Source organism: Lolium rigidum, chromosome 6 (assembly GCF_022539505.1).
Source record: "Lolium rigidum isolate FL_2022 chromosome 6, APGP_CSIRO_Lrig_0.1, whole genome shotgun sequence".
NCBI lineage: Eukaryota > Viridiplantae > Streptophyta > Magnoliopsida > Poales > Poaceae > Lolium > Lolium rigidum.
Genome location: NC_061513.1, coordinates 140,192,311 through 140,205,658, shown reverse-complemented (window position 1 = coordinate 140,205,658; position 13,348 = coordinate 140,192,311). Strand labels below are relative to the sequence as shown.

Sequence of the window (13,348 nt, the reverse complement as noted above, 5' to 3'; positions counted from 1 at the left end):
AAGAAAGCAACGAAATCGGTCATTGTCTCGGTCAGCTCACTGCCGGTAGCTATTGTTATGAAAGAGAAACCGTGAGTCCTTTTTTTGTGCATTACCAATTTACCATGTTGTTGCTGCACTCTTAAGAGGAAAACAATTATTGCCAGGCGCATGCACAACGATGTCCTCCTGGTTAACTAGCTACTCCCATCCTGATACTCCTTGTTCTGCATTGTGAATCTGGTGGCAACCGGAACAGTGGAATCGCAGATTGGGAAAGCAAAGAAGGAACTGTATTAGCACACGCAGAAGGTGAAAAGCAACGCCTATGCTATTTTGCTAGTTCAAACTATTCTGCTCATGTGCATGTACAGAACAAATCGCACGGTAAGGCTGATAAGGAGATGGTGACTAGTGACTTTTATCTGGGTTGTCACCGCTGACGTCCATCTTCCTGGTTTGAGCTTTGAACATGCAAGCAACATCAGTAGCCGCGCTACAATCCTCTGGGCTCCGATCTTGAACAGAGCGTATGTACCTAGGCATCCTCACTGAGATCCCACGCGATGGATGGACAATACCGATGGCCGCGTGATGGACAGGGGATAATGTAAGGTCTGCCAATAAAAATAAAATTTAGAAGATGCTCCTTATATTTTCTGCAAGGTCAGCATAAACCATGTGGCATAAGCCCAATATATTTACGTACTCCTTATAGTTTCCAAACCCAGATGTTAATAATAAGGGGGGCTTCACATACCTGCACCTCGGATCTCCCAAACTTGTTCCGCAGTGAACCACAAGTCCGGCTGCTCATCTGTTTTATAATAAACAGGTTTCTTCGGCAGTATCCTTTCGTTGGAATAAAACTCCTTCATCTATAGATCAAATTTCCAACATCAAAAGGCGTAGACATGGAAGGCTTAATAACAGCAATACACAGAAGTCTGATTGTGGACATGATACAGGTTTAAATTAAAACAATAAGCCAACAGAATTTGTCCCTACAGCAACATATTCACTAGAGAACTGCCAGCGGAGTCAGCCTTTCACAGGATGTACATAGTAGCATCCTGTATATTGCTACATACCATTCCAGTATATGTAATTTTTACTATTGATCGTATATTAGCCAACTTCATTCTTTTATTGTGTCAATTTGTCAAAGCAAAAAAAAATCGCATTCAACCGTGTAAGCAGCTGCTGACACATGATGTTCTTGTAGATGCAAGGTACTAGAGACAAGTGTGACACGATTAAACAAATAACAGTTAAAACATACCTCTTTATAGAAATCATCTGAGAAACCAGACATAACACGGCAGACACTTTGAAATTCTTCAGATTCAGGGTTGTAGCATGCCATCAGAAAAGGACTGTACCTGTAAAAACAAACTGAAGAACAGCTTGGGGGAGTGGGGTTGACTCAATGCACAGGGAAACAGGATACCTACCATCCAGCTTTCCGTCCATTGCCATACCATGCACCGACTGGAACTAAGTCAAGGCTATCACCTAGGCCTTCCACATAGTCACGCTTCACCTGCAAACGTCGAGCAGGATGATCAGAAAAGTATGAAACATTAAGGTAAACACTTTTTCAGTACACAGCAACAGTTCACACCTTTAGCCACGAATCACAGCGCTTGGAAGCAGAGTATCCAGCATCAATATCGAGAGTCTTCAACATTATACCCTCACAAGAAGACTGGCATGCTTTTTCAAAAAAGCTGCTCATTCTGTGTAAAGTGCTAGTATTATCTATAGATGCTTCATCTTCTTCAACCTACGTTGTCAACATTGATTCATTTGCAGTTACAAGCATGCATGAATGTATTCCAAACAAGCAAACATGGAAAGAAAGACAAAGGGTACTCAAGATCTTGCAATTTCAACCAGAGCGAGTTAGCATCCTACGTTACCCTAGCTCACTTTGGTGGAGGTGATGTACAATTCCACTACCTGGCTTCAAATTCTCATGGACTCGGTTTTTTCATATTTCCTTCAAAAATGAAAACTTCATATGCTAAATCTTATTGTGTCTTTGTTCCCCATTGCAAAGTAGACTAGCAGAATTGCTGAAATACTGCATTGCTGGATGCAAACATTGATTTGATTGAGAGTGGTGTAAAAAGAAGGAACCAAGCAAAGAAAGAAAACAGGATGATTTAACATATCAAATATTATTAAAATCAACAGATGCAGTATCTTTGCCATCGTAGTGTGTGCAGGAAATGAAGCTATGGTGGTAACAGTGAGTCTTTTTTGTTCCTGCCATCAGTTGAAAAAGCAGTCAGTATATTTCTATAGCTGTTAGTAGTTCTGGAGTGAAGATGAACTGTAACAGTTGAAAAGGACATGCAGGAAGTGGATAGCTGGTGTCAAGCTTATCACCCTAGGTTGCAAGAACCACCATGCCATTAACCTATTCATGTCCGATGCTGCGACACTCTATCAAGACTCAGGGGTTTGGATGTGTTTTCTATTAGTCCAGGCTTTGGGTGTGCCCTTGAATCCTTGTACGATTTGCCCCTTGAGTCCTCACAACCAAGGGAGAAGGGTATTCCTAAACCTGCTAGGCCGGACTGTAAGTGGCAGAGACCACCTGATGGAGTTGTTAAAGTTAATTCCGATGGTGCAGTTAATGTCAAAGATACTCTGGCAGCTACTGGTGCTGTTGCACGGGAGGGGGTGGTTTTCCGTGGTGCTACGGGTAAAACTTACCGAGGTTTGTCTGATCCTCTGACTGTGGAGTCCCTTGCACTTAGAGATGCTGTTTTGTATGCTCCAGGAAGGGGTTTCAGCAGTGTCGTTTTTGAAGTTGACCTCTGAAGATTTGGCTCGACTTTGGCAAAATAGAGCTAATGATCGTTCAGTGATCAAGCAGGTTTTAGATGAGATTAGTGAGCTGAGTTTGTTGTTTACAAATTTTAGCTTAAGTCATGCTCGTCGCGAGGCTAACCAGGCGGCTCATTCTTGTGCGAAATATACAAGTTTACAAGATGGGTCGTTTTCCTGGGATGCTGAGCCACCTGCTTTTCTAGTTCACAGCCTTCAGGCTGATTGTAACTTGATGTGATTCTGATGGCTGCAAGTTTCTGACGTACTCTTTTCGGGTACCTAAGGGGGCTGGAAGGTTTTTAATAAGGCGGCTTGCTAGCTTTAATATATTATCTTTTCAAAAAAAAACTAATACATCTATAAATTGAAAGTGTTTCATTTAAGGATGAAACTTACAATCAGCTGCTGAGCTAACTCTAAGTATCCTGGCTTCTCCTGGAAAACGTCATGGATGTCTGCAAGGCAAAATGCAGGAAGAGTTTCATAACATTCATTGAGGCATTACTCAACATCTGTTGTACTTCTTATACAAGTTCTCTAGATGGTACTGAAACTTACAGTTTCTCCTTTGACGAAGTGTATAATCCAATAGCCTAAAAAAACACAGTTAAATTCCTGCTATTTTGAATAAGACAATCAACAGCAAATTTGTTGTGCCTGGGATTTTCTATTCCACATAATTGCAGTTTGCACTTTTTTTTACCACTGCTGCAACTTCACCACAAATAGAACCAGATACTATGCAGTTAAAAAAGCTCAGATATTATTACCATAGGCTTGCATCAGACCAGATATAAAAAAAACTTGAGCCAGTTCAGTGACACAAGCCAACCTGCCAACTTCATTCAAGCTGAGCCCAGTTACCAGTGACACACTAGTTTAACAGGACATTTAAACGAATCTTAGACGTGGTAAGAATATGTAATCCAAACTCCAAAGTGCAATTTACTCAACAATAAACCATACGGAAAACACTATACCATATAGCTAAAATAAATTGTAGCTTATACCAAGCATTTCCATTAGGCAACCCATGTGATATAAACCGGTGGATAGGGGTGATCCCTCCACACACAAAAAAAATACTTTCTTGTAAATGAAGTCTTTTCAAGCATACCTCTGTCCATTGCAGAACATGATATCAAACACAAACACACAGATGTCAACCTGCAAAGTGGTTGAGATAGTATCAGCTTTGAGATGGAATAAACTTTCTGTGATTATTAAATAATTGAATATGGAGAAGGAAATCCAAACACAGAAAACGCAAAAAGTACTTTTTTTTTTCAAAAGCATAAAATAGGCACTCTCAGGTCTCATTGACTATGTGTGTTTTGCTTCTAACACACATGCATAGGGAAAACTGAAATAGAAATACAAAATATAATATGCGAAATACTGGAAATTCAATTCGGCTCCCATGTGCATATGCTCCCTCCACCCAAAAAACATAATTCTAATTGTCAAAAATGCAGGAAATGCAATACATATTAGTGCTCAGAAATAAAAGAACATACATATTAATATTAGTGAAACTCTGGAAATATCTATGGGCCTATGGCAGAAATGCAACAATCTGCTACCTAAATATTTGATTGTGGTGATAAATAATGGTATAAGCAAATGAACAGGCAAGGGTGAAAGCTTGAGTTATTAAGTTTAAGTACTTGTGTTACGTATCTCCATAATTTCTCAAAGCAATCATAGATGTGCACCAATCATGTTAGAATATGTGGACCTGCAAAAGTATGACTAAATGTGGGCTGTACAGAAAGGACAAGTGATCGTAATTGCATTAATAAGAAACTAAGTTGAATCTTTTGTCCTCTTTTAGGCAGGGGGGCCCATTTGATCATACTCCCTCCGTTTGGAAATGTAAGATGTTGAAGCACTTTCTTTGGTTCACCCACTTTAGTTTGTATCTAGTCTATTTTTAGTATGTAGGTTCACTTTAGGTTGTATCTAGTCTACTTTATAAGCACCTAAAACATCTTACATTTCCAAACGGAGGGAGTATTTATGAATGATTGTTCTGCAGGTGCACATGTTCTAACACGATGATATATGAATTTTTTGACCCAAAACTCAAGCAAACAGCCTTCCATCCATGTAGAAAATGTCAAAATCCATCCTCGATAAATGATCACTCGACAAAACTCAAGAGAGCCGACAAGAAGCCTATGCTCATTCTATTGAAGTTCTGAATCATGAGAATTAACCAGAATTTCCTTCGTACTTGGAAAGTTATAGAGATTATAGGCATTAAATAAATCAAGTAAAAGTGATATCAAAAACAAAATGTTGATTAGTCCAAAGCAGTAATTAAACTTAGTGTCGCAGAATATCATAGCACCTTTATGTTTTGAATTGCAACTGAGGAGTGTTTACTCCCTCGTTCTCTTGAAGACAATTCTTGGAACGACATCAGCTTGTTTCCTTTATTCCTATCTATTCCCACAACCTTTATTTGGATGAACAGGTCAAAAACAAATAAAAGGTAAAGAAATGGTCTACTTTAAATATAACAACATAGAGAGTTCTTCCTCATGAACCAAACTTACTTCAGTATCCAGTATGAAGCTGGTCACCTCAGAGTTGCACAGCTCTTTGATCATGCTCACTAAATCGGGAAACCGGGAAGTCGAATCTTTCATTTGTCTTGAGAATATTTGCACAGATCCATCAGTTGACCTGTGAATCTGGGCGCGCTGACCATCATACCTGGAAGTAAAGCTCTAAAAATAAGTTACGCATGCCATGTCTAAGGGTTTATCATAAACTAGTTTTCTTTCGAAACTAGAAAAGGCGAGCCATGTCCAAGCTATGATAACTAGCTTTCCTTGTAACTTCTAATGGCAATTGTAAACCCAGATTTTTTTTTTATTCAGATATATTCCTCCCTAAGTGCTTTGTCAGGGTCCACAGTACACACGACCCTTCAAACAAAGCCCATGCTTATGCTAGATACGATGTGTTATACTTAGCAATTCACAAACAAATTAATGTAAAGCAAGAACAACCATATAGCCGTGAAAGTAGGTTTGCTAAGGATCTCTTAGAGAGCAACAAACTCACTTGTACTCGCAAGTAAATGGTTTACCATGAAACAACTTCAGTGCTTGAGTGACCCCATTAGTAATTCTGAAAAATAAAAGAAACACAACCATCAATACAACAGAAAATAAGTCAGTACAAAAATTGTACTGTAACAGCATCATGCATGTACATACCTTGCAAGCATAGGTGGTATAGGTGTGCCAGGAACCATTGCTAAGGACGACGCTGCAAATGTAGTGCCTTCTCGCAGAAGAGAGGGAACAAGCAAATCCTGACAAATAAAGTCAGCAAGTTCCTTCAGAAAAATTTCAGAGAAAGGTAACCTTGTCTCTCTTGAAAGCAAGAACCATCCTGTTTCAGTTTGATTGAGTGTATATACATTATTTGCCAAAGGAAGTTTATAAATCTTAATCTTTGTAACTTCCTTTTGAAGTTTTCTAGCCCACCACTTGCATCACAGATTGGCTAATGGGCATTCATAACTCACAAGTCAAAGCCGTTGTACTTGCATTTAGAATGCGCTATGATGAAACTCCCAATAGCTCTTTTACAAAGGGTATAAGTTTCCAGAAACCATCACTTTTAACGAAAACAACCAACAGCTAGGAAATCATGTACATATATCAAATTAAATAAGTTCAATAATCATTACTCACCATATTAGGAATGACATTGTATGCCTCAGCAACTTCAGTTGAAAGGCTCTGCTCAAAGAAGAAGGAAGATAGCATCCTTGGTTCAGAAAAATGTGTAAAATGTCAAATCATCATATGTTGAAGATGTGTGAAAGTGGAAAGTGGAAAGTGGAAATTCACATAAGAATAAGAAGCATAGACTTGCTGGGCCCTGGCTATGAGCCTATGACTATTAGGTTCCCTCCATTTTTACCAAAATGTTTTACAGTTAGGGAGAAAAAAGGGTCAAACTTCCGCAGCTGTGTAGTCAACAAGAGAATGGAGGTGCCATGTTCACTCTTTGTGGTAAGAAATTCAGATTCTAGCAGATCATGAATAAAACTACAAAATGAGATATTCTAGGTTACTTTGGAGACAAGAAGGGCCATGCGTAAGAAATTATGGGCCTTGTGCTAATTAATACAATATAAAATTTGGCGTGCCTGCGCATTTTTCATAACTATGGGCTTAGACCCACAAGCTTTAGAGACAGTAACTGAATTTTCTCTGAAGATACTTAACATAGGTGTTTAGCAAAATAGACCAGCTTTTTCTCTTGCCAACATACTTATATTGTAGCATTGTTGCCACATCGAGCGATCGATGCATTCGTACTTATAATTAATAGATACTGCAATGCTCTTTTTTCGTGATTACAAGAAAGAGACATGCCTACGCATCCTCCAAGTACACTCCTAGAATTGACAGAACGTTCATATAGAGACCTGGGAACTACAATGATCTAGAAGTGCTTGCATTATAGTAGATGGTTAGATGCTTGACCGTGTAGGTATATTCTCTCTTTGAATAGTTTGTAAGGGTGGTTCTATGTGTGTGTGTGTGTGCCTAATATTAGCAAGCGACAATCACATCTAGCACCAAAATTCATTAATGCGGGTGCGAGTAAATTTGGGGCTCCTGTGCAGTGAAACACCTTTGCCCAACTTATGGGGCATATGAGCAATAATGCTCAAACCCCTGAACAAATCATTTGCAGAACAAAAGAACAGGCTTGACTTGGTTAAACAAACCTGCAATTGTGATTTTACGCCCTCCAAGGATACCACAGGATTTGTTGCACATTTCTCATGAAGAACAACAGCATGTGCAAGAGCAGGTAAAATTGTCTTCATCATAGCGCCAATGCGCAAGTTACGGACCTGTTGGTAAAACACACCCACACACATAAAAAAGGGGAGGGTATAGAAAAAAGGAAAATCCGGCATGCATTAATTATGGCCATACTAATTAAGATAGGTTGGGACCATTTAAAGGATGGCTACATACTTAGTTCACAAAGACTTGGAAGCATGAACAAAGATAATGAGAACAACAAAATGCAAAGTGAAACTGGGCTACAATTTTCGCTAAATATCATTTCTGAAAATGGAAATTAGGACGTAATAAGTGTGGAAATGGATTGAAACTGTCCATCAATGTGTAGTACTCTAACTGAGCAAATTACCAAATTGAGAAGGATGAGTGTGAAGATACGTATAAGCGCGAAAGACTAAAACCACAAAATCCAAATATAATCTGCAGTGATTACATGCAATGCAGCCTCAGATACAAATTTAGAACATTTTCAAGCAGAAAGGAAGGATGTCTCACCAGTGTTCTAACAAGAAATTTCATTTCCATTTCTCTGCAGGACCGAATAAGATGCAAGACAAGAATTTTTCTCCTTCCGGTACTCCCACCGCCTGATATTGCACTAAAAAAAAGTAACACTGATGACACATTATCAATAACAGAATTCTCTGTAGTTTTAAGTGTTATCATGCAAAGTATGACAATTCTTAGTTGTAAATTATCTATTTATCATGGAAAAGAACAGTGAGATTATTGCATGAAATAAAGACAGAATATAGTAAGATTTAACGATTTTCTTATTACTAGCATAAGAAAAACCAAATATTAGAACAAAACTGAATAACGCAGTCTACAGAGAAATGTTATTTACCATCAGTTGCTAAGATACTAGATTACTAGATAAAGTAGATATATATGGAAATTTGACAAGATGGCTCGATGCAAAATGACATGCATGTCATGTTATTAATTGATACCGCTGATAGCAGACATGACAGTAACCATACAGGAGTTATCGTCCAGATTAAAAGTTGTTCATGACGAACCTTAGCCATCTATATAGCACTCCTAACTTCCTAAATAATTAAGACATTGGGCAATGTTTGGAAAGATACATAGAACTCTATTAGAGAGGCAGGTGGACAGTTTCACTCTGTATCATTGATCCATAATACGAAGAATGCGAACTATAGTCAAGAGCTTTGAGATACAGTAAGAGGCATGAGCATCCTAGTGGCTCAAAAATCTAGATAATGATTACCACTTTGACATGTTTGTATTAACAATAATCTCCAGCAAACAATATTTCATCGACCATATAATCTTATTCTTTGCAAAATCATAACACTACGGCTAGGATGGCTGCAAGTCCCGCCACAATAGCTAGACCTTAACCACTCTATAGAACTGCAACAGCCTATCACTCAGTGATTAGGCAGCAGAGGCTGGTTCATGATAGTTACTTGAAAGCTTATCAGCATTGGCTGGGCAGGTTTAAAACTGGATAGAAGCCTATTGTTTTGGTTAAGCCTAAAATCTTGCTTAAACAAGTGAGACTCAACAGTCCAGTCACCAACTTGAATACTGACTTGACATACGATATTCTACCCATTATGGCTACAACTAGCACCTGGATGATGAGGTGGCACGCAAGTTGGCAATCAGCCAGGAAACAATTGTATGTGTTACAAAAAAATATTCAGGAAAATTCCTCAAGTGTTATTTATAGGTTGTAGCACATAATATTGAGTAAAAGAAAGGTGGACAATCATTATCATAAAATAGATACAGTATAAAAAGGTAAGATGAAGAGCGAAACAAGATTCCTTTTGTAGGTAATACCTTAGCTTTTGAAGTGTCGAATATATATCCTGAATTGAGAGTGGACGAGGAGGAGCAAGTAGTGTTTGATTTTGACGGCACTCTTGAGCAACATCACCTACAATATTATTATATACTAATTATAATCCACAAAATTTGAATTTGGAACATTAAATAACCTGAATCCATAGAACATATGGTGTAACATAGATGATAAATAAATAGAAGTTAATGTAACTCAACTGCTATTACAAAAGAAATTACTCCTCCCTCCGGAAATATAAGGTGCATTTTGTTTAGTCAAGACAAGGCTTTGACCAACAATAAATCTATCAATACATTATAATTGTTGGTCAAAAGCCTTGTCTTGACCAAACAAAGTACGCCTAACATTTCTGGACAGAGGGAGAAAAAAAAATAACTCGTGCATGCAGCTACACAATGTTAGACCTTTTCACAAGCCAGCCAAATGCATTCATACGCGAAGACACAACCATGACAGATTACACCATGGGGTAGGCTATTTTCTCCAAACTACCAATATGAAACAATAATGCTGCTACTTTTAACTTTTAGCCTTACCAAGATCACCATAAGTTTTGTACATCTCGTGTATTTTAGATCTGCTAGTTCCCAATGACTCCTCCAGAGCAGAAACAACTAGACTGCCGCCAATGTTTAGTTCCTAGCTTCATTAACAGACATGGAGTTAGTGTATTGATATGCCATGAGAAGGCATAGTGAAAGCATTCTTTCTAAAAGAAAATATGAGGATGACATGACCAAAATACAATGCTATAATAGGATATTGTATATTAAACAGTAACTGCGGGACTTGAAAGAAAGCATTCCACAATAAAATGATTTGTCAATACTTCATAAATTAAGTTGGCAATCAAGCTATCCTTATTGATATAGATTTTAACCAATATAATTTTTTATCTGGTTTGGAACACAGTATTCTCATGGGACATTTGTAGGAAACTACACATCCAATGTGTGGATATTCTTTAGCTCCCAAGTGCATACTCCATTGTTCCAACCGAGATCTTAAAAGAAGCAACCAACAGTAGATCCGAGGATAGTGCTAAGTATGGTGATTTCTGTACTTACCATATTTTCATGGTCAGGAGAAATTTTGTTAGTGCATAGATAAACAGCAGGTAGCACATCATCAGGTGATAAGGCAAGCAAACTGCATTCAAAGGTAAGATATTAACTAGTATTTCAACGGTGAATATATTCAATGGATTATACAGCAGCAACATGTAAACTATAAACGAAGTAATAAACATCAGAAAACCTCCTGAACATGTTGCAAAGCATGGCAGTAGTTTTGATTTTTCCTTTTTCTCTTTCAACCCGATCAAAAGTGCGAGCCAAATGCAAGTATGGTGCAGGCTGTCCTGCTGTCCAGCAAGCTGCAGAAGAGGACATACATGGCATGACTCACTATGAGCAAGGTAATAAAAACTCTCAGCGGCTAGTAGCTAACCATGCTCAATGGGGAGATACTTTTCAACTGGCAATGATATATTGACCGAATCTGCTTGAGCTACAGAAGTTTGTACATACAAGTTTTGCATCTTTGGAGTAGCCTGAGAAGAGTTGTGGACAATGTTTGTGCTATTATATCTATCTATCATTTCATTTTGTGTATTCTGCGGCACAATACTCTTGTCGTTGGCAGGTACATCATTGTTTGGGATTTTACAGAAAAAAATGTCAACTGCTACATTTATATCTCCTCCTGTCTTCTCAAGTAAAGAAACTGCAGATTCTCTGGACATGTTGCCACCTACAATCTGAAGAAGCTGGTTTACACCCTGCTGGTGTGATTTTACAGTATCAGTTAACTGGCTGCCATTATCCCCATTGTTTTCATGTGGATCCACTGTTACTTTATCGCCTGTCTCACTTTTAGAAGCAGCTGCCGTTGCTCTACCAAAGAAGTTCGTGATTGTGGGCTGCTTGCGTCCACCAGATTCTGTTGGGGCATTTGATCTTCCTTTCTTTTTTGACTTGCTGACAGTGCTAGAACCCCTCTTCTTTTCCTTTTTGGGAAGAGTTGAGCTCATTTTCACAGGAGTTAAGTTTACCAAATTGGTAGAATGCTTCATTTTCACAGGAGTCAAGTTTACCAGCTTGGTAGAATGCTCCATGGGGTTCTGTGAAAATGAAGGAAGTTCCTGCTGACTACTTGCCTCAGCAGAAGATCCCTGATCAGAAGTACGGATTTCCCCCAACTTAGGCTTTTCATTATTAGATACATTTGCTTCTTCAAAGAAATCTCGCTCCCGCTCAAAGAAATCAGATGCTGCTTGAACAACATCGCCACCTGAGCTCATCAACAGACCAAGGATCTGCTCCTGGTTGACCCATGAGGGTAGACAATCCGACAGTTCTTTCTTCATCTCCTCTGTAATCTTAATCTGCGAACTGCCTGGTAGCTCAGAAACATAACTGTGTTCTGGTTCCGAAGCACAGTCATCGCTGTCTTGTTCCCTCGAGCATTTAGCCAACACATCCTCATGGCTAACAGATGTCGATCTTCGATGCAATGCCATCAGGAACTCATGTTTGTTTGCCGTCTCATCCACCAGTCCAGCAAAATGTTTCTGTAGAGAAACTGCATCCTTACCATCAAGCTTCCCACCGTCTACTCCGACAGTGGGAATGACCCGTTTTGGGTGCAAGAACTTGACGTAGTCCCGCAGCTCATCGTAGCTAGAGTGCTCGCTGTAAGGTACAAGATGTATCTTGATCGAATCCTTCTCCCTAACTGCAAATCCTTCCTTCTTGGTCTCGTGCATCCATCCGGTCGGCACAAATCCAACTGCCTTGGTGTACCCTCTCTCCAACATGATCTCCTTCACTTTCACAAAATTCGGACGGAAGTAGGGCCATGTCTCCCCGAGAATGTTCCACCCGGTGACATGCACATCAGTCGCTGCAGCGTCTTCCGTAAAAACTCCATTCTCCCCACCAAACCCCAATACCGTCAAGATCTCCATCTTCCTCTTATCCACATGGATCAGGCACCCACAGCGCCGCGCAACCTCCAGCAGAATCCTCTCCTTGCCCACAACATAAGTGGCGATCAGGCACAGCACACGCTCTCCACTCTCCTCCTTCACCTTCTTTATCGCGTTGACGACATACTCCACCGACTCCTCTTGAGAAGGAAATGTGAATTTGGGGTTGCAGTACGTGGTGTCCAGAAACACGGCGTCGGCGCCGACGAATTCCAGCAGGTTAGGGTTGCTTCTCATGGATGGCGCGTAGCGGAAGTCGCCCGTGTGCACGTACCTCTCCGCCCTCGGTCCGGGGGAGGTGAAGAGGAACTGCACGGCGCCAGGGCAGTGGTTGGCGTCGACGGCCACGACGCCCCAGCCGTCCACGGTGACGCGGACATCGGTGTCGACGGACACGATCAGCTCCGGCGGCACGGATAGCGCGGAGGCGAGCAGGCGCGCGGTGGGGGCGGAGCAGAAGACGAGGCCGCGGCGCCAGGTGGGGCCGAGGCCGGCGTAGTGGTCGGAGTGGAAGTGGGAGAGGAAGTAGGCGACGGAGAAGTCGCCGGCGTGGCGGAAGGCGTCGACGAGGAAGCGGGAGTTGGGGATGAGGGCGGTGGGGGGCACGGAGGGCGGGACGGGCGGGGCGGCGGCGGAGGCGGAGATGGGGTGGGGGTGGGCGGGCGAGAGGGACGCGAGCGACGAGAGGAAGAGCGCGGAGGTGGTGACGGAGAGCGACTTTGAGGCCGGGGAGCAGAGGAGGGACGCCATTGGTTTGGATGGAAGGTTTAGGGTTTGAGTGCGGCGGCGGCGAGGAAACGCATGGTGCGGCGGCGGCGCGCAGACAGACTACAGGAGAAGGGAGAAGAA

At 40.8% G+C, this 13,348-nt stretch overlaps 1 protein-coding gene across 3 annotated transcripts; it reads right to left on the bottom strand.

Moving 5' to 3' along the window:
* Positions 1-250: 250 nt before the first annotated feature.
* LOC124660709 (DNA ligase 6) lies at positions 251-13,341 on the bottom strand. 3 transcript variants are annotated; one of them, XM_047198523.1, is made up of 20 exons: positions 10,960-13,341; positions 10,768-10,885; positions 10,578-10,659; positions 10,047-10,149; positions 9,486-9,582; positions 8,163-8,265; positions 7,583-7,711; positions 6,534-6,581; positions 6,051-6,148; positions 5,896-5,961; positions 5,382-5,541; positions 5,174-5,281; positions 3,938-3,987; positions 3,379-3,413; positions 3,217-3,275; positions 1,604-1,765; positions 1,434-1,522; positions 1,262-1,361; positions 740-857; positions 251-596 (listed from the first exon to the last, which is right to left on the bottom strand). In XM_047198523.1, the coding sequence occupies exons 1-20, from the start codon at positions 13,247-13,249 to the stop codon at positions 391-393; spliced, it is 4,221 nt and encodes a 1,406-aa protein (XP_047054479.1). In that variant the 5' UTR covers positions 13,250-13,341; the 3' UTR covers positions 251-390. The 3 variants fall into 3 exon arrangements, with proteins under 3 accessions (XP_047054479.1, XP_047054480.1, XP_047054481.1); XM_047198524.1 differs by having other exon boundaries at positions 1,262-1,355; XM_047198525.1 differs by lacking the exons at positions 251-596; positions 740-857; positions 1,262-1,361; positions 1,434-1,522; positions 1,604-1,765 and adding an exon at positions 2,257-2,528 and having other exon boundaries at positions 3,170-3,275.
* Positions 13,342-13,348: the final 7 nt, after the last annotated feature.

Excerpts from the sequence above, each read along its gene's own strand:
- LOC124660709 (XM_047198523.1), bottom strand. The coding sequence starts at position 13,249 with ATGGCGTCCCTCCTCTGCTCCCCGGCCTCAAAGTCGCTCTCCGTCACC. Across the intron at positions 10,660-10,767 it reads CTTTGCAACATGTTCAGGAG|TTTGCTTGCCTTATCACCTG; the intron begins GTTTTCTGATGT and ends CTTTGAATGCAG. Across the intron at positions 3,276-3,378 it reads ACTTCGTCAAAGGAGAAACT|ACATCCATGACGTTTTCCAG; the intron begins GTAAGTTTCAGT and ends TTTGCCTTGCAG.